Here is a 22,140-nt window from a genome sequence, read left to right as displayed (position 1 = left end):
ATGCATTCTCCTGATTTGCAAATTACTTGCATTGTTTTTATTTTTTTCTGGATTTACTTTTCTCTTGTTTTGGACAAATTATACATTTTCTTTCCTGGAATTAAGTACCCTTATTAACATTTGATCCTCTAATGTAGGTCTGGAGACTGTGGCCCGGACATGAGCTGGATTAGCGGTTCTTCTGAGAGCACTTCCCCTGTGCGGACGCCCTCTTGTAGCAGTAGCAGCAGCCCGATGGGAGATGACCTTAATCACAAGGGGCAACGACGGCCAGGCTTTGAGCCCAAGAACCTGCTGAGCTTGTTTGAGGAGGCTTCCATGGAGGAATGAAGTGTCTCCTTTTTGACTTGTTTTGCACTGGAGCCAGAGAGACACTTGGAACACAAGTTCCCTTTAGGCTGTACCTGTTTTGCACATCTGATCCTTAAAAAGACAAAAAAAGTGACTTTGATTTCCTTTAAACACACACACACATGACAGTCATGCAGTGCATATCCCTGCGGTCAGGCCAGGCAGCTTAGACAAGTCGAACATCCTGTGCTTTGTATGGCAGGTTGGTCTCGCTCCAGCTTGGCCTTTGAGAGCTTGCCGGATTGTGCTCTTTCTCAAGGTCTGAGCCGTGGCTGCATGGCACGGTGCCCAATTTAAAACAAGGGAACATTGCTTGTTTGACAAAAGCAGCCTGTCCTGCCTGCCAGGTCAGTGTTAGTTATTCTGGTGTTTCTCAACTGTCTTCTAGGAGCCGGTAGCTGTGGATGTGAACATACACTGCAGCAGATGCATTTAGGGGTTCAAAGAGTGGAGTCTCCTAAATATCAGGAGCTTGGCAATTTCATTGCCTGGGTGTTTACAGACTTGGAGCTTAAAAGCTAGGAACTGAAACTATCCGAATGACTTCCCAGGGAACACATTTGTGAGTTCTGGTTCATTCTGTAAAAGAATAATGTCAAGTAAGAGTTACTGACTCGTGGCATTTCATATTTTACACTTTAAAGAGCCTAGTATGTTTTGTAAATAAGTAGAGTTTCTGGTAGCAGGTCACAGCAGCAAACTGTGGCTTCAGCACATGCTGTCACATTTATAACATGTGTTGTCTGGCGGGGTATAACTGAAGTAGTTGTGGATTATTACACATCACCCAGTATCCTCTGCTGGGTTTGTATGGTAGTTTTTTTGGGGACCCTTTGCTGTCAGACCATACTTCGGGCCCAAGAGTGTGTGCTTTATTTCTTCAGGTCATAACGTTTTCAGCTTTGCAGTATACAGTATCTTTTGATTTTGCAGTGACTTTGCTTTGTGATAGTTAATTACCTGCCTTTTTCATTTTGCTTTGTTTGTCCCCTGATATGTTATATTAATACAAAGTATCAATTTTTATTAAATAAAGTTGGGGAAAAGGGAGCAACTTTATCAAATGATGTCAAATGTGTTTTACATGAAAAAATAAATCAATACAATGGGTTTCTACTAATAGGCTTTGGCCAGAACAAAACAGGTAGCAACAGTGGATGGATAGGAACACAAGTTTGTTAAATGAGAGGAGACCCTTAAGTCTTATCGTGCGTTTTTGGGTATCTACGGAGCCCCAGTGCCTCATTTCAGACACTTTGTACAAATGGTTTGGATTTCCACTTCTACTCCATGACTCGGTCGTTGGTTTCACGTTGCTGTGACTGTTTGTGTGAAGAAGTACTTCCTGCCTTCAGTTTATAAATGCACTTTGCTTTAACTTGCACTAAGTGTCCTCAACCTTATCATTCCCAGTTTAATCAAAGGAATTTTGCCTGATATACTTGGACAGGTTTGAGAATCTGAAGACCTTTTATTAGGTCCCCAGGTGTAAAGAAGTTTTAATTCCCTGAGGCTAACACAGCAAGACACGCATTTTAGTCCAGCTGTGACGGTCGCTCTTGTCTGTTTTTCAGTGTGGTTGTGCACAATAACACAGATGCCATCTCACTAGTGTCCTCTGCTTTCTGAGCATAACAAGTATACAGACTTTAAAAAATAAATAAATAAATAAATAAATGTAAAAAGAACAATAAAATGGAGCTCAACAAATACAAAATATAATTTTGAGTAGAATATACAGTATATAGTAAAAAAAAAAAAAATCAACTCTCCATGGCCTGCAACCTGGTGCATAAAGGCCCTAGTAGGCAGAGTGAGAGAGAAAGAAAAGTAATAGGAATAAGCCCATCCAGTCCTCCAACAAACAGACAGCAGCAACATCCATGGACTTCTAAACAACGTAGTTTACAACATACGCTAACATTTTATTTGCCTTTTTAATTGCTACAGCACATTGATTAGACCAGGGGTCCCCCAACTCCGGTCCTGGAGGGCCCCAGTGGCTGCAGGTTTTCATTCTAACCCTTTTCTTGTTAAAATGTTTCGAGGACCTGAGCGGATAAGCATTCCTGAGACCGTCATCTTTCTATATTTTCAGATATTGTATGATGGACAAAGCTTGCTGGTCATGTTTTGACTCATTTTGTATCTCATTATTGTTTGGCTGCTAATTACGGAAAAAGAAACAATTAAGGGGTCTGAGTCTTCAAGAGCAAGTCAATTAAAATGAATTGAAAAGAAGTTAATTAGCAAAAACAGGTCACTAATTAAGAAAATGGTTAGAATGAAAACCTGCACCCACTGTGGCCCTCCAGGACTGGAGTTGGGGACCCCTTGACTAGACAGTGAGAATGTTGTGTCAAGTTTTAAGCTGCAGGATCCTTTTCTGAGTCTGCTACCTGTAATTCACTGCCACTTTTAACACTGGACAACACATTTTTTTCAGATGTTTTGCTTACAGAAAAACTTTTGGTGATTATGATAGCTTTAAGCCGAAAACAATTATGGTTTGCAATTTTGACATTATGTTTGACAAATGTGACATTAACTTTTAATTGAACTTAGCGTGTTATCACTTGATTTAGTTCTGTTGAGCTAAATATGTTCTTCTGCTGATTTCTGTTTCTACTCCACATCTGATGCTTCTCGTTTCAGTGACTGACTATAAGTCAACTGTCTTATCGTGAGGTTTGTTAAACTTATCTGGAACATTTATTGGGCTCATGTACTCCCGTCCTTGAAGATTAATATACACACAGATACATATGGCGATCCTCGGCAGACAAAGTCTCGAGTGGTGCCAATTGCCAGTCACTCCGCAGTATTCCACATCGGGCTTCACTGTCACCCGCTCTAACAAACATGCGGGTGTCGTCATGACGCACATAAAAGTGCAGCTCTTTTCGTTAGATGCCACTTACTAACCAAACAATGTCTTGCTTTTACTGCAGTTGTTCAGATTATTGACGAGTGATTTACACCCTGTGATAAAGAAGGTAGCAATTTCACTCACAATTGGGTACCCTTTTGCTATTTCAATCACTTTACATAAGAGACAAAGTATTGAAAGTATAAAATGGTGTTTATTAATGTACTAGCAGAATACCTGCGCTTCGCAGCGGAGAAGTCGTGTGTTAAAGAAGTTATGAAAAAAAAAAAAGGAAAAATTTTAAAAATAACGTAACATGATTGTCAATGTAATTGTTTTGTCATTGATATGAGTGTTGTTCTCATATCTATATATCTATATCTAAATCTATATATATATATATATATCTATCTCTATATCTATATCTATAGATATATCTATATCTATATATCTATATCTATATATATATATCTATATATATATATATATATATATATATATATATATATATATATATATATATATATATATATATATATATCTCAAAATACCCGCGCTTGGCAGCGGAGAAGTAAAAAGAAAAGGAAACATTTTAATAATAACATAACATGATTGACAATGTAATTATTTTGTCATTGTCATGAGTGTTGCTGGCATCTACATACATGTGTACATATATACACACACACACATATACTATGGGGTGCCAAACAGGCAAATACATTGATTTTGTGAATATATAAAGTCAGCGTCGGTATACATAAAGTCAAAACTTTTTTCTGAATATATAAAGTTAGAGCTGAAATATATAAAGTCAAAACTTGAATATATAAAGTCAGCGTCAGAATATATAAAGCGCTAACTTTATATATTCCGACGCTGACTTTATATATTCAAGTTTTGACTTTATATATTCAGAAACAAGTTTTGACTTTATACACTGCTCAAAAGAATTAAAGGAACACTTTTTAATGAGACTATAGCATAAAGTCAATGAAACTTCTGGGATATTAATCTGGTCAGTTAAGTAGCAGAGGGGGTTGTTAATCAGTTTCAGCTGCTGTGGTGTTAATGAAATTAACAACAGATGCACTAGAGGGGCAACAATGAGATGACCCCAAAACAGGAATGGTTTAACAGGTGGAGGCCACTGACATTTTTCCCTGCTCATCTTTTCTGACTGTTTCTTCACTAGTTTTGCATTTGGCTACAGTCAGCGTCACTACTGGTAGCATGAGGCGATACCTGGACCCTACAGAGCTGGCACAGGTAGTCCAACTTCTCCAGGATGGCACATCAATACGTGTCATTGCCAGAAGGTTTGCTGTGTCTCCCTGCACAGTCTCAAGGGCATGGAGGAGATTCTAGGAGACAAGCAGTTACTCTAGGAGAGCTGGAGAGGGCCATAGAAGGTCCATAACCCATCAGCAGGACCAGTATCTGCTCCTTTGGGCAAGGAGGAACAGGATGAGCACTGCCAGAGCCCTACAAAATGACCTCCAGCAGGCCACTGGTGTGAATGTCTCTGACCAAACAATCAGAAACAGACTTCATGAGGGTTGCCTGAGGGCCCAAATGTCTACTGCGCCCTGTGCTCACTGCACAGCACCGGGGAGCTCAATTGGCATTTGCCATAGAATACCAGAATTGGCAGGTCCACCACTGGCGTCCTGTGCTTTTCACAGATGAGAGCAGGTTCACCCTGAGTATATGTGACAGAAGTGAAAGGGTCAGGAGAAGCCATGGAGAATATTATGCTGCCTGTAACATCGTTTAGCATGACTGGTTTGGTGGTGGGTCAGTGATGATCTTGGAGGCATATCCATGGAGCGACTCACAGACCTCTACAGGCTAGACAACGGCATCTTGACTGCCATTAGGTATCAGGATGAAATCCTTGGACCCATTGTCAGACCCTACGCTGGTGCAGTAGGTCCTGGTTTCCTCCTAATGCACGACAATGCCCGGCCACATGTGGCAAGAGTATGCAGGCAGTACCTGGAGGATGAAGGAATTGAAACAATTGAATGGCCTTCACGATCCCCTGACTTAAACCCAATAGAACATCTGTGGGACATTATGTTTCGGTCCATTAGGCGCCACCAGGTTGCTCCTCAGACTGTACAACAGCTCAGGGATGCCCTCATGCAGATCTGGGAGGAAATGCCACAAGACACCATCCGTCGTCTCATTAGAGCATGCCCCGACGTTGTCAAGCATGCATACAAGCTCGTGGGGGCCACACAAGATACTGAAAAGCATTTTGAGTAGCAGAAATTAAGTTTTTGAAAAAATGGACTAGCCTGCCACATCTTTCTTTCACTCTGATTTTAGGGTGTCTACACAATTGAGCCCTCTGTAGGCAGAAAACTTTTATTTCCATTAAAAGACTTGGCATCCTTTTGTTCCTAAGACATTGCCCTGTCGTTATTTGTATAGATATCCAACTTCATATTGAGATCTGAGGTATCTAATGTGTTTCTTTAAAGTGTTCCTTTAATTTTTGTGAGCAGTGTATATACCGATGCTGACTTTATTTATTCCGACACTGACTTTATATAATCAAGGTTTGACTTTATATAGTTAAATGTAGTCATCATTGCATAACTTTTTCTTTACCATAGAAATTTAAAGACTAAATTTAAATTCCATTCCTAACAAAGATATTTCTGGCGACTAAGTAGAACCTACTTATATCCAAATTCGAGCTATTGAGCCGTCGCCTGCCTGCCTGAATAAGTCACCCTCGCTTTGCTCTTACTTTTTTACCGTTCATTTAATCATGGCTAGTGGCGGAAAAATTATAAAATGGAAGGAGGATTACACTGAGTATGGCTTTACCAAAACAATTCTTGATGGCGAATCGATTATTCATAAAGCTTCAATTGGTGATCTGTTTTTCTGTGTTAATCTCATATTTTTTCATACTTCTTCTCAAACCAAGGGGGTGGGAGGGTAAAATGAATCGGGAAGCGCTGATCAATGTAATCGGTGTACCAGGAAATCATGCATTGACAGAAGTTCCCTTTGCTTGTAATGCAAAGTGTGATTAAATGCATTATTTTTAACGCGTTATGGAGCACATGCATCGAAGCTTCTCAGCTGTGCTTGTGCTAAGAAAAGGAAACATTTTAAAAATAACGTAACACGATTGTCAATGTAACCTTTTGTAAGTAGTGCCTGGAGGATTCAGTGTGGAGAAACTCTAGAGACAGCGTGTGTATTAACTTGTGGATTTTTCTGTGAGTATTTGGTGGCAGCGTCGCAAAGTCACTTCTGTAACACTGCGTTATGCGTTAGCTGCGGAGCTCAGCTCAGAGCGAAATGAGGTGAATGGGAGGGGAGATGATGACGTGACTTCCCCACCCGCCTTAACTATCAATCCCCCCACAAACACAGTCTCTCGGAATTTGCATAAGCACAGCCCTTCACGTGCAATTTTAACTTAGTTACAAAGTGATCAAAACTCTCGTTTATATCCTTCTCTCATTAAACTTGTATCCCGCATTACCCGTGGGCATGACAAACGCCAGCGGCAGCCTGTCTATGAACTTAATTTAAAGTGTAGGTTTACACCGTGCTTTGTTTCCGAGGTAGCAGAACTCATGAATATGGTTGTATATGTCACTCGCTCGCTTCTTATTGTTTCGCTGCCTTCTCAATTATATAATGCATGTTTTCTTCAGCGCTTTTTGGAGCTCTTCCTGGTTTTCTACGCACTGCGTTGACAGTCAGTTCACGTGATTATGTGGGAGGCGTGATGATGTCACACAAAACTCCGCCCCCACGTCATTCCAGCTCAACTCCATTACAGTTAATGGAGAAAAATACCTTCCAGTTATGACCATTAGGCGTAGAATTTCGAAATGAAACCTGCCCAACTTTTGTAAGGAAGCTGTAAGGAATGAGCCTGCCAAATTTCAGCCTTCTACCTACACGGGAAGTTGGAGAATTAGTGATGAGTCAGTGAGTGAGTCAGTCAGTCAGTCAGTCAGTCAGTCAGTCAGTGAGGGCTTTGCCTTTTATTAGTATAGATAACAATACAAAATAGAAGAAAATAAAACAGAAAATTTAAATAGACAGCAAAGTCTTTGAAAAGCTCACTGAAAATCAGAAATGTCAAATGGTGGGTGTTGTCCTGGGCGGCTTCTGATTCAGTGACTAGTGTTATTCATACTGTAGGTTACGTTCTTCGACGGCCAAGTGAAACAGTCACAGGTCTCTTGATATTGGATGTCCTTTCCTACATCGCCTTTCTGCTGTTTTCTTCTTCTTGGTCCGTCAGACAGCCATATTGATGTTGAAATGCACAGGTGGGGTTTCAGGAAGTGTGCCATTGCTTGCATTTGATTGGTTATCTTGCCCAGATGACGAATGACTCTGATCGAAGTGTTTAATCTTTTAATTAACTCTGCACTCCTTCCTTTCTCAATTCTGTAATTCCTGCTCCTATGGTGTCCATCTTTTCTCAGGTTATAAACTAATTAAAACAAGTTCTGTGGCATCTGTACTTATTTCGCATGCCCAGATCATAAACTACTTGGAAAATAAATCGACTAAAAACAAATGCATAAATTATAGGTACCATACAAAAGGGTGCTTGCAATGCCTGCAATTAAAGTCCTGTAAATTCAGTTCATCCTGGCTCATTTGAGCAAAAGAATTACAATTTTAATATAAACAGTCTGCTGTTCAAAAATTGAACATTTTTCCACACCAGAAGCCCAACCTTTATGGTTACCCCATGCCCTTATACTGGTTTTCCTTCATTGTAATGCCCTGGTGAAACCTTTCTTTTCATCGGTGACGGCTCCAAGCCTAGCTCTGTGAATCTTTAGTGACACGTTGCACGCCAATGGTTGTTTATACTGGACGCATTTTGTCAACCAGCTCGACATAGCTGGCAAGAAAAATTCTCTGCAACATCCTCGAATGACTTTAATGCAATCCCCTATCCAGTGGCACTACTTTTAGACCATCACAGATATTCCTGTTGTTGTTGTTGTGCCGTATATGTATACTGGGAGCTAAGCATTTTATAACATATATGTATGTGACAAATAAATCTTCAAAGCAAATTGCAAAAATGGGTGATTTTAATAAAATAATACTCTATGTGATAAGATGTGAGCAGTAGATCAAAATCCATAATTATTCGGGAAGCAAAATTTTTGTTGTCCAGTGTAATTAACGTTCCTTTTCAAAGCTTCTGCCCAGTGTTGTTCCAGAACTTTCCGAGTTGTTTTCGATGCCAGATCAATATTTGCCATTCCCCAAGTTGTAGCTGTCATCTGCATAAATGGATGGATAAAGCGGAATAAATGGAATAGGAACAGAGCAGATTGAAACATCCCAACCCTCAGAGTACAGCACATACGCTAGGACTGGAGGCTTGGATACATAAATTGTGGAAGACATCTGTGTATCGAGTAAACCGTGAGTGGATTTTTTGTGTGTGTGTGTGTGTGTGATTTCCATTTTGTCGGACCACAGCCACTTGCCACTCTGCTTTTATTTCAGATAAGTGCCGTCCAACAGAAAAGACACTTGGCAGTTCACCTTGTGCTTGGTTAACACATGCGTAACTGTGTTGAATTCCTGCGATTCGTGTCTAGGAAGGACAGCAATCTCAGGTAAAAAAATAAAAGTCACAGATGCATAATTCATTATTAGTGTTGGAAGTCGTTCAATAAAATAGAGTTATTTAAGCTTGTGGTTGCATTAAAGTGATATCGGAGCACTTGGAAGACAACAAATAACTCTGATATTACAACCTCTGGATATCTGAGGCTGGTGGTTAACACAAAACTTTGAGAAATGAGAGGAGGCCATTCACTCCATCAAGCCTGTTTGTTTAACTAATAGCTAAGCTGCCTTAATAAACTCATCCAGATTCTTCTTAGAGCTTCAACTCCACGTCTCGTAGTTTGTTCCAGATTCCCACAACTCTTTGCGTAAAGAAGATACTCCTGGCTTCAGTCCGACTCCTGAATGAACTTTCCTGTAATTTCCACCGATGTCCTCAAGTGTGTAATTCACCCTTAAGCTGCCTCTCTGTATTTGGCAACACTCGTCCTCCCCTCCATCCTGACCAGTCTCCTTGTCCTTACACCCTTATAACAGTGACGCTGCACCATAGCGATGGTATTGGGCAGGTAAAGAACAGAGCCTGGTCTCTATCGGACATAATGCTTGGAGATCTGCCCAAGGAGTTCAATTTTTGTCTCATCTGACCAGAGAATCTTTTCCGTCAAACTCGGAGTCCTTTAATAAACTGCCAGATGCCTTTTCTTCAGCAATGGCCTTCATCTAACCCAGTGCTTCTCAAATAGTGGGTCGCGTTTGACCTCGGGAAACATGCTTTTTTATACTTGTACTTATAACAATTTTATAGACAAATGATACTATTTATAGTCGCACGGGGGACGCGAGATGTTTTCTTCTTCCTAGGGGGGGCATGACAGAAAATAATTGAGAAGCACTGATCTAACCGTTCTGCCATAAACACCTGATTGGTGGAATGCTTTCAACAAGTTCTCCCATTTCAATGGAGGGCTTCTGAACCTCTCTTAGAGTAACCAGTAGGCTTTTTGCACAGTTTATAAATACGAGAAGCCATGACATTTTCCGGAGCTGTTGTGGTAACATCTTTGTTAAAGCTAAGGTGCTGGGCTCAATGGTACTTTTGCTGTCTTATTTAAAATGGGCCTGGTTAGTCAGTTTGACCGAATGGCCAACTCTAGAAAGACTCATAGTGGTTCCAAACTTCATTGTGGCCACTGTCATCCTGGGAACACTGAAAGCATTAGAAATGGTTTTATCCCCTTGCCCTGCTCTCTGCCTCACCACAATTTGATCACGAGGGTCCACAGAGAGTTCCTTGGACTTCATGGCCTGAGTTTTGTCCTGACATGCAGTGTGAATTGTGGGACCTTCTATACACAGGTACCCCTGAGCCTGTCATAATAATGTGCAATCAATTCAGTTTGCCTTCGGTATGCTCCATTAACGTTCTCAACACATCTGAAGGAGAATTAGATGAGATAAACTTAACTAATTCCAAGGAGACATTTAGATGCATACATCAGCAGAAACATAAAAACAAAGAAATGGACTCGGGGACAAATAATACAATCAAGCAATGATTAGATAAATGAATTAAAGCAAGCGGGTTGCACAGAAGCACTACTTTGTAGTGAAACAGCAAAGGATCTAAATGCTTAAAAGGAATGAGAGGTTTCAGTTTTTGATTTAAAATAAATTTGCAAGCATTCCTGAAAACATGTTTTCACTTTGTCATTATGGGTTATTCAGTGTAGATTGATAGGCAAAAATGGCAAATGTATCCATTTAAAATGAAATGTACAACACGATAAAGTGTGCAGAAAATAATGGGGTCTGAATACTCGCTGAATCCACTGTATGTAATAAATACAAACACAAAAAAATTACCTTTAAACATATATGCTGTATGTACTTACGTACGTGTGTGTATACATTGCGCGTATTAAAGTTGTCTGTGAACGGCTCCCTGTTTAAACGCGGCTGCCAGTCGTGAACCGGGCCCTTCGTCGCACAGCATTATGATTTTTTATGAGGGAAACAAAATTACAAAAGAAAACCCTTGGACATTGATTTGATAGGAACGGCCAACTCGGCATCACTGTCCGAATCGTAATTATGTGGTGGTGTAGGAGCATTTCTGCTTCTGTCTGTTCACATTCTGTCTTGTTTTCACGACGCGATCGTTTCCTCTCACGATGTCTTTTCAACCTTTCTCCAATCTCGCTGGTTGCTTTGTGGCAATCCAAAGAGTAAGGCAATATACGCAGAGCAATGGTTATTAAAGGGGGACACATAGGTATCCAGGCTCTTTAAAGAATAAATAGGGATCACTTCACTGACATGTGAGCAAGACACGGTACAACTGTGAGACGCGCAGCACTCGCCGGCTACAACGTAACAATAATAATTTCCAGAACGTGTTGTTACGTTGTCATTCATTGTACCCACTGTCTGTCTTTCATTCAAATGTTACGTAGGCACGTACCTTTTATCTTCGGCAATCTTATTCTCTAGCCAGGCCTCAGGAGCTAACCAGCGTAACACTGTCCACTGTCGGCACATTGTTGACATCCGTGAGTAACAACAACGTACTAAACTGGACGGTGGTCTATGCATGAGTGGAATTCGCGGACAAACAAAGATCAAGATCTAAATGAAGATCTCTTTAGTTAATTTAAAGCACAACACTTTGTTTAGTTTGAATGTCTGTGTTTTGAGGTGTGACTGGCGTACTACAGTCTTCAGTAGTATAAGCCTGGAGGAGATTCTTAATGCAATGCCTATGTTTTAGCTGTCTCTACTGCCATCTAGTGCTGCTTCTTCTAATTCATTCGCGGACAAACAAAGATCAAGATCCAAATGAAGATTATATATATCTATATCTATATCTATCTATATATATATCTATATCTACAGTATATCTATCTATATATATATCTGTATCTATCTATCCATCCATCCATCCATTACCCAACCCGCTATATCCTAACTACAGGGTCATGGGGGTCTGATGGAGCCAGTCCCAGCCAACACAGGGCTCAAAGCAGGAAACAAACCCGGCAGGGATTTATATATATATATATATATATATATATATATATATACTGTATAATTAATACACATACTCATGTGAACTGACTGTGAACGCAGTACGCAGAGAATAAGAAAGAGCTCCAAAGAGCGCTGAACAAAAAACGCACTTCACAATTGAGAAGGCAGCAAAAGAATATGAAGCGAGTGACGCATACAAGCATATTCATAAGTGCAGCTACTGCGGAAACAAACCACACGGTGTAAACCTAAAGTTTAAATTAAGTTCAGCTGCCGCTGGCGTTTGTCATGCCTACGACGAATATGATATTCATGAGATACAAGTTTAATGAGAAGACGCAGGGTATAAACGAGACTTTTGATCACTTTGTAACGGAGTTGAAATTGCTGGTGAAGGACTGTGCTTATGCAGACAAAGATGAGATGATCAGGGATAGAATAGTGTTTGGCACAAACTCAGCAAAAGTGCGAGAGAAACTTTTAATTTCCGGGTCTGAGCTAACATTAAATAAAGCCGTGGACATCGCAAGATCGCAGGAGATAGCACAAGCACAGCTGAGAACCTTTGATGTATGTACTCCGAGCGGCTCACGTGAACTGACTTTGCAGGACTGGGAAAGGTAAACCCGTGCATGCAGTGTGTGATGTCTCAGATAAAGAGGAAGACGAGCTGCTTATTGATGCAGTAGGACAGGAACAACCCTCTGATGCTGAACAAGCCTTTGTAGACATATCAATAGGAAAGCAAGGTGTAAAGCTTATGTTTAAATTACGTTCATGGACACGCTGTCGCTAAATATTCGCAGGCAAATCCACAACTTAATACCGGGAATGCTTGTTAAACATCTTAGATTCACGAGTACCGATTTGGGTAGTGAACACTTCTCTTTACAACGGTTGACAACGAAGATGAGATGGTCAGGGATAGACTAGACAAACACGGAATGTAACTTGAACACAACACATCCTCCAAATACGAACCTGATTGAAAGAAATAATGATAATCAAATCCTTGATGACAGCAACACTCATAACACACAACAATTACATTGACAATCATGTTACATTATTTTTAAAATGTTTCCTTTTCTTTTTTATAACTTCTTTAACACACTACTTCTCCGCTGCAAAGCGCGGGTATTTTGCTAGCTAAGGGGAGGCAAGGTGCGCTTGAACACGTGGCGAGTGGTAAAGCGACTCATATGGAGAATGGCTCAGGAGTGAGGCAGGCCCAGCCCTGCTCCCCACTCCCAATGTCTCGCCTTCCTCTCTCCTCGGCCTGCAGCCTTTGTCTTGCAAATAAATCAGTACCACAAATGAACTATGATACTTAGCACAATGAGAGAAGTCGGAAAATCAACCGGAATGTTCAAGCAAGTTATTGAAAAAAAAAAGCCGATCTAAATCTGTCAAGTAGTTCTCTTGTGAAAAAAAAAAAGCAGACCCCAACTTATATGCCCGTTCAGAAATACGACACTTCCATTATTTATTTATTTATTTATTTATTTATTTTTTACGTCTTCTTTCCTCCTCCAGTCTCGCACCAGTTTCTCAGACACATCAAATTTTGTTGCAGCAGCGCAGTTACCAATTTCTATCACCACTTCAACAACTTTTAATTTTAAACCACTTTGTATTTTCTTCTGATCGAATGCTCCATCGTAGATAAGGGATGCTCTTACGATAAAGGTGTATGAGGGTGTGAGACACACAAAAGAGTGCAAACTTCACTTCGGAATAGTTCGGGTATTACCGTGTGGTCACGTAGGCACAATACATAAAAAAAAAAGGCAATGGGCTCCGTGGTTACTCTCTCCAGTGGGCATTAGCATATCATAATCTCTTGGACCAATAGCGCAAGTTTTCCACGTTTGACTTATATGACCAACATTATAAAATACGGGAAATTATACGGTAAAATCAAGCCCAGACTTATCCGCGGGAGTACTTACCCGCGAGTATATATGGTGTGTGTGTATGTATGTATGTATGTATGTGTGTATATATATATATATATATATATATATATATATATATATATATATATATATATATATATATATATATATATATATATAGTGACAGTTTAAGGGCTTGCTCGCACCCTTGTACCCTCAGACCACACGTCAGACACCAGATAAAAGTCAAATTATTATTTATTATAATAATTATGTGCACAAAGCACGCTCCTCTCCACAATTCTCTAATAAACCAACAATTCTCAAATAAACCAATCCTCCAAACTCCCAGACGCTTAGCCACCCTGCCTCCCAGCTCAGCTCATTGTCTGGGAGTTCCCATAGTCCTTTCATACTCCCTGACCCGGAGGTGTTTTTGCCCAACAGTCCACAAGTCTTTATTCCTTCCGGGTCAGGGTAAATAGTCCTTTTCTTCAACCCGGAGTCCGTCGCTCTTCCTATGACGAACCTCCGGGTCACAGGGCACCTAGAAGCCCTCGGTCCTCCCTGCAGCTCCTCCTGTGGCCCCCATGGCATCCAGCAGGGCTGTGCATAAAAACCACATTGTCCATGATGCCCTGCTGGTCTTCTGGGGACCTCCATGCTGCAAGGAGGGCTCCACCTGGCGGCTTGGGGGTATTGGCTGGGATGAATGGCCGGCCGTATATATATATATATATATATATAATGTCACCACTCTCCAGCATCTTGCACCATGACTAGTGAGTGTGACTTCTGTCCTTCTTACTTGAGAAATCGGCGAGAATTACCATTAAAATGTTTAGATTTCATTAACACTTTAACCACTGCTCCTCCTCAATGCTACATACAGTTCTTCTTAAAGAACGATATCCAACAGCATGACATCTCAAAAGACAAAGAGAACGAAGCGTTTGTGAGCAAACAGTAGCACAGTTTATAGGTGCAAGAAGTCATTTTCAGTTGCCTTTGTGGTAACATCTTGGTCAAAGTTAAGCTGCTGGCATCAATGGTACTTCGGTGTCGTATTTAAAACAGAAGCATGTGATTAATATTCTGGTGCAATTTAAGCAGTGTGTTTGGAGAAAACTCCTCCAGCAGCCAATCAAAATCTATTGACACGTGCAAGAGGACTTTTTGGACTTTTACGAGTGGTGGATCAGACTATCAGAACGTGCAAATGAAAACGCAGGATATACTGTTATGTAATTATGCAGAGGGGCAGATCAGAAGAACAAAAGAGGAATTACTTTTGGTTGTCCTTATTAAAATGGAATTGTTTAGTCAGAAGTAAAAGAGATTAAGGTATTACTTTTCATTTATCCTTCCTAATTCTACAAGCAATTAGCTACGGTTTAGTTTTGAATATGTGAATCATTGTCAGCAGACCGGATTCATGATGATAAATGAAACTGTTCTTCTGTGTCATACAATGCATGGTATGTGCTTCTTTATAAAGTAGACCAACATAATAATTTTACAGTACATTGAATCGAGTTCATGTATAGGGGACTAACCCGGCACCATCAAGAACAAGGCAGGCACAAACTCTGGCTGAAGCGCCACTCCATTACAGGGCTCGCTCAAAGTTAGGCTCACCCGTAGCCAAATAGGGAGGCTGCAAAATAACCTGCCATGCGAAGTGAATTGCCGTGGACTCCCACCACAAAGCAACTCCATTCAAATATTTGCACTATGATGAACTACTAGTGGTCAGCCACAAACCCCACGGCGTCCGGCTCAGAATCAGTCTCCTGGCAGAGTGAGCTAATAGGGCAACTCGTTGTCTTGACTGCGTAGGGATCGCTTCTGAACACTGTGAGCAGCAGGCTTCCTGATGACGTCAGCTGAACTCTCGCTCTGTCATTTTTCCAGAGGTCAGGCCGTGCTTCCGGTTTCTGCTGCTCCAAGCAAAGGCCATGTGGGGAGAGCAAAGACCAAGCCAGGCCAGAGATTAATCGGCACGAGACGGAGAGCCACCTGGTAGTAAGCATGTTGACACAAGATGAGCAGCTGCTGCTTAGGCGGTACTCGTATTTTTGCCACACTCGTTTTATTTTATTATTTTGGGCATACTATCTATAATGCTTGATGAATAAGTGTGTAACTTTGTTTTCTGCCAGTACTCTATTGAATATCTAATTGCCTTTTACAGCTGTTAATGAAAGGGGTACAATAGCAGCCAACCCAGATGGTGTGATAAGAGTATAGAATTTGGAGCATTTTATTCAGGTCTGCAAAACAGAGAGTAACAAAGGGGGAGAATATGGTCAGCCAAGGACCCAACTGCAAGTAAACACCCGTCTTTTAGGTATGAGAGGAAAATACACAGAGACACTGAGAGAACATAAAGACTGCACTTAGATGGTGGCTCGCCAGAGCATTTGAAATCCAGGGCACCACGTCAGTGAGGCTGCGGCACCACCAAAAGGGGATGCCAATTATAACACTGTACATGAGAAAGCTTCTGTCATGCGTTGGGTCTGAGGCTTTGCCACCCAGTAACTGAGGCCCACAAAAGGAGACACTGCACACAGACTTAAAAATATAAACTTTGTGTTTATTTCTCCATTTTACAGGTGGATGACAGCTTATTTATGATGACATTGTTTAAATGCTGGGGCAAATTAGCATTTCCCACAGGACCTGCAGCAAAGTGTCAGCAAGTAGCATCGGGCATAGATGTATGTGGATGGACTGAGGTGCACAAGGTTGCAGCTGACCTCCTGGACCCTGCACTCGTCCTCCCCCCAGTGCCAAGTTGGCTTGCTGCCCACACCCAGTATGAATTTGATGCTCCTGAATGAGGGTGAGTCCAAGTGCGATTTTGATTTTTTTTTGGAACATGGTGAATTTTGACACCTCCTGTGATGGGCGTTCATAGTGTGGGGAAAATGGTGGGATGGACACTGGTCACCTTGAGCTTTCACATCAGAAGAACGGGACCTACTGAAAGAAGCATGCCTTAAACTAAGCCTGGTGATGAGGCTGGAGACAAAGTTTAACTGGAAATGTCAAGAGTATTAATGGGCCCGCTCCACCCTTTGTGCCCAGTTGCTGCTGCATAGATGTTACATGTTAGGCCATGCTTCCTTCATCAGAATATCTGTCAGTCTCTTTTATAGTCGGGCACGATTAAAAGAAGAAGTGGCTTTGCATCGTCATCTTTATTGTTTAAAGACAGATTAATGGGCTGCAGGTTTCAAAATCACTTGCACAGGAGCTGCGCTTTTGCAGCCAAGGTACAACATGCCAGTCGTCATTCAACCCTCACTCTGGCGCACTGCCACTCTGATGCACAATATAAATTTACATAAGTGCTCCTTGTTAATGCACTGCCCGCAAAAGCTGCCGATGTAGCAACATCTGCTCTGCAGCGGCCTTCCTGAGGCTGTGCAGCTGGGCATCTCACATTTCTGTCTCCGTCACCTCACATCCTGAGGTGCACTGTTACTTACTGTAAGTGAAGGGCACACGGGAGCACCTCTAAACATGGTGGATTTATTTGAAAGCCTGGACAATTTTGGGTAGGGGTCACCTTTGCCATGATAGAACACTGGGTACAGAAGTAACGTTTCATCTCCTGGAGCATGAAATTCTTGGGTTACCTAACCTTTCATCCCATAGAAATCGGGCCAAAAGCTTTATTCAGCCAAGGTGAAACACGTGCACACGCGGCCTAAATTTCAGACAGGTTTGACAAAGTGGGTGCAGTAAAAGGCGCGTCTGACAAAAGCAGACAAATCCCTTAACTCTGCCGCTAGTGGTGCACCCCTTACCCTGCCTCCGCTGGGCACAAACTCTACCTTTACATGCCCCCACTTCCAACAGCCAACATGACTGGCCCACCCACATTGACATCCTCACTAATACCAATGGACATGCCCCATTGCCATGCAGCTGTTGCCACACAACCTCTTTTTCCAGACACATTCTTAAGCTACGTCCACACTACTACATTTTCATTTAAAAATGGCATCTATTCATGAAAACGATCTTCATCCACGGTACTGTTTTCGCAACGTTTATTAAAATAGTAACACCAAAAACACATATGATGACATAAATGTTCCCCTACACTGGGCATGGGTGCAGTGGCAGAAACATTTTTGAAGGCATGGTAATGCCACCGGCCACAGCGTTTATCGCAAAAACGTTAGCAGTCTTTTAATTATTGCATTTAGCACATGAATGCAGCATTCGGACTCTACAAAACACAATTTACATGCAAACAAACAAGGCCTATGAGGAAAAACTCCTCTCTGTTTGTGACATTGGCTGTGAAGTGTGACCAGATCACAGAATAAGATGTTATAATGAGTGGGAAGCGATACGTAGTATGAACAAAATATAATCAGTGCACGATTACAGTCTGCGTCTTCAAATGTCTGCATTTGCATCCATCCACATTGTAACACCAAGCCAGCGTTTTCTGAAGTATACGACTCTGGAGAACATTCTCTTAAAATCTTTGCTTTCTTGGGTTAGAAATGCAAGGGCAGTGCGGGCGAAAGACAAAAGATTAAAAGCAGTAGTGTGGATGTAAGCTTAAGAGCACCTCCAGACTTCAGGCTATACCTTCCCTGTCCTCTTCTAGTGGACCTACCTCTCTGTCTTCTGGTTCTTATACCCCACCTATAACAGCTGACATGCACCACCCCTATTGCCAGACACACCAATCACGGCCATCGTCACCAGAAGACTCGCCTCCTTATGATTTATCTGCTACCACAAGTCTTTTACTCTGCCAGACCACTCTTTAGAATTGCCTCCTCTGATTGTTGGACACACCCCTTCTCCCCCCTCCCCTTTTTTTATCTGGCCTCCTACAATGGACACTTAGTCCCCCACCTCTATTATCCCCATCTCCACTGGTGTAGCTGTTACTGCACATCTTAACTGGGGAGATCAGTTTTAGACCCACCTCCAAATTTCAAGCACAGCCCCGCCCCTTTGCCCCTCCTACAGTAAACTCTTCTGCTCTGCCTCTTTTGGCAGACACGCCCCCTAATTCCCAACTCTGTTGGCAGACTTGCCTCTTATGGTGCCCAGGTGCCCAACAAGCTTCTTTAAGCTGCCTGCAATGTGTGGCAAACCCTGCAATATACCCCCTATGCCCACTTATGCCCACATTACTCCATTTCACTAGTGAGCCAGCGTTCATGTTAATAGTAGCTAATCTTTTTTGCCATCTTACAATGAATACTTTTTGTCTTTGCCCTTTCATTAAACTTTATGAAATCATTCTTTAACAAAAGGGAATAAGTTGGGATGAAGAAAGTGCTGTTTGGGCATCTGTCCCACCTTGATTATAGTGCATTGCAGAAAACCAAAGGGGGCTAGCACAGTGGCACCAGTTCTAATTTCATTCAACTAAGTAGTTGAACTAAAATGCTCATTTGGGCCGCAACCACATTCCAAAAGGTGGCTAGAAACTTCCATCTAATGCAAGCCTACCTCAATCGGTAGAAACTCTTACTTTCATCAGATGCTCCACAGAATCAAATTATATGAGCAAACCAGTCAGTGGACATTCTCTGATAATGAAAGGAAGACTCATGAAGGGCTCGAATGGTATGACTGACATGAGAATGTCCAACCACTAGAATTTCTCTGTCCAAAGGGCAGGCCCAACATATTGGAATCCAACCTGTGATGGAATGAACTCTTTTACTGGCACAAGAGCATCCTATATGAGGATGTCCTGTCTCTGAAAGGTGGACTGAACCTATTAGCATCAGACACCTGAGATGATTGTGTCCATCTCTCTGAGTGAAGGTCAAGCTCATCCTATCAGCATCACACATGCAAGAATATAAACTAATGAGATAGACACGAGAAGTTCAGTCAGTGGACTATCAAACTTACTGAGAAGACAAATTGATGTGATGGACCCACTATTTCCCAATCAGTAGGAACACTTTCTGAAGGCCAGGCTCTCCTCAAAGGTATAAAACCCATGAGATGATGAGCCAATACATGACATGTGTTAACTTGTAATGAGTGGAAGTTCTGTCCTGTATGGAGTAGGCTCCTGATTGGGCGTAAAGATATCGGATCAATGGAGGATACATTTGGGATGGATGTATGGATGTGAAGTCAGTGGAAGCTCTTTGTCCCACTAATGGGACAAATGCAGGGACGTCCGATCCGTGGAAGATCTCTCTCTGAAAGGCGGCTTATTGTTTAGAACATCACACACTGCTGATCCAGTCAGCGGTGGGTACATCTTTTCAAGATGGTGAGGTAATGATCCGCCATAGAGCTGCCACTGTCAACATTTGACTGAGAAATCTTCCATTGGGTAACTGCCCAGGTTTTACAAGGCCACCTTTAAGGAGGACCCAGGTACTTGGTAGAATGAATGACAAGTGAGTGCCTTTATAGGGGTGACGGTGGGGCGGATTCGGTAAAAGAAAAAGAAAAAAAAAACGCAAAGATCAAGTATTCTAGTAAGTGACAGCACCCACTCGCACCCCAACCCAAGCCTTGCCTGCCACTTTGCTGCTTAGCTGTCACCCTCCATAACAACTCCATTGAAGAATGCCTGAGTGTTTAGTTACACATTACTCTTGCAATGTATTTTGTCTAACTCACAACTAGTTTCATATAATAAAACCATTTTTTTTTTTTGCATTTGACCCCAAAAGCCCTTAATACTGAATTATATTGCATTTCTAAAAATAATAAATACTGTACATAAGGTAATAATTAGCATTTTATCTAATAATAATAATACTTCTCAAATGCATCATGCCCACTTTGGCCAAGTTCTTGCGTCTCCTTCTGCTTCATACATTCCCATGTGGCCCAAGAGAGGGGTAACTGACCCCAACCCACCCCCCATTACTGGACATGCCTCCTTTTTGTTTTAGTGAAAGTTTCACACTTGGCCCCCCACCACTTCTACTCCATTTTCAATCTTCTTGCTGAGACTATGGTAGTACTTGACCCATAATCCGCTATGCTAACCCTAGAAAACACACTGCTTAGTATATTATTAATAAGAATACTTGTCATAGATTAGTTAATTTGGAATTTTCTGGAAGTTTCTGTCAAGTCGACACATTTTTTTTTTTTTTCTTTGCTGCTCCAAAAAGGTCAGGGACTTGCTCAGAGGCAGCTGTGCAGTACTGGCTCTTCTTGATTTGATAACGACTCACTCTTCTAATGGGGGTCCTACCACTTTTTAGATGGACACATCCATACCGACTCTACTCCGATCCATCCGTTACTTCAAGTTTTAGACTCATGCAGTGCTGGTCCAGATTAGAATGGCTTCTAGTTTGAGACATTAATCCAGGGGTCATCGGTTCAGTCCATTTCCAAACAGAATCTTGTAAATCTCCTCTGGTCAATCATGAACTGGTTCTATGAGATATTTTGGATCAGGACCACTCCTAACACTTGTTCCTGTTTTGATCCAAAACGATCCACGGTTACTTCTGACAAGACGAACACAGAATCACTCTTTGGGGTCTAGTCCAAAGAAACTTGGCTTTTGGGCAGGAGACCAACTCCTTTGGTGTTTAACTTTTTCTATTCTGAGATATCGGAGACCGTCATGCTAAACAAGCTCATCTGGTTTGGGACCGGTTCTGTCAGGTTTCTGCTGGGCTGAGGCAAACCCATTGTTTGGTAAGATTTTGGATTGATATCTGCTCCATCAAGCCTAGGATTACTTGTGTAACTCTGGTTTAATTTGGGTTAGTTCTTCTGGTCTGATGCAGTCTTCTCTTGTGGCCTTTGGCCGGATAGATCTTTGGGATTCGAGATTTGGATCAGGCACATTGGGTTTTTCTGGCCTGATACAGACCCATCTGGGGCTTCAATTGATATTGGAGTTTTGCTTTGGGGCAGACTTCTTTATAGGGGGTTCTTTCTGGTATAATCTCCTGGCTTCACGTAAATTGTTTCAGAGTTTATTTCTTCAAGATGGTTAGTTGTGGAATATGACTGACACCAAGGTCTATTCAGACTGGAACCTCCTGGTTTTATACTGATCCAAATCAGAATGACAATTCCATCAGCTGTTGTCTTTAATTTTTTTATATCCGGTCCCATGGTGTGATATTGAATCAGTGATGTTTCAATCAGAAATTATTTTAAATCTCCTCTGTATTCTGTACCATCTCACTGGATTTTTTTCAGGTTTGAGCTTCTTCCACAAATTGTTTAGATAGGAGCTTTCTGGTCTCCGTCTCATCTAGGTCTACTTTAGTGGGCTTTTCTGGTTAGAGACAAACTGCTTCATGGTATGTTTGGTAAGATGGATCCTTTCTGGTGTGAAACCCCATACCATCACTCATTCTCCCCATCTGACAAAGACCGTTTCAGGGTTTACTTGATCATTTGGGGGCTTTTTCT

At 41.6% G+C, this 22,140-nt stretch overlaps 1 protein-coding gene across 1 annotated transcript in view; it reads left to right on the top strand.

Annotated features, from left to right (window-relative positions):
• The window catches only part of pkmyt1 (protein kinase, membrane associated tyrosine/threonine 1), a 24,492-nt gene extending 23,077 nt beyond the window's left edge, over positions 1 to 1,415 (top strand). The window contains exon 8 of the mRNA XM_039765009.1: positions 138 to 1,415. Coding sequence (XP_039620943.1) covers positions 138 to 330 — 193 coding nt within the window. The 3' untranslated portion in view covers positions 331 to 1,415. The remainder of the gene's footprint in view (positions 1 to 137) is intronic.
• The last annotated feature ends 20,725 nt before the right edge of the window (positions 1,416 to 22,140 follow it).

Source organism: Polypterus senegalus, chromosome 10 (assembly GCF_016835505.1).
Source record: "Polypterus senegalus isolate Bchr_013 chromosome 10, ASM1683550v1, whole genome shotgun sequence".
Lineage (NCBI taxonomy): Eukaryota > Metazoa > Chordata > Cladistia > Polypteriformes > Polypteridae > Polypterus > Polypterus senegalus.
Note: the sequence above shows the minus strand (reverse complement) of the source record. Positions and strands in the feature narration are given on the sequence as shown.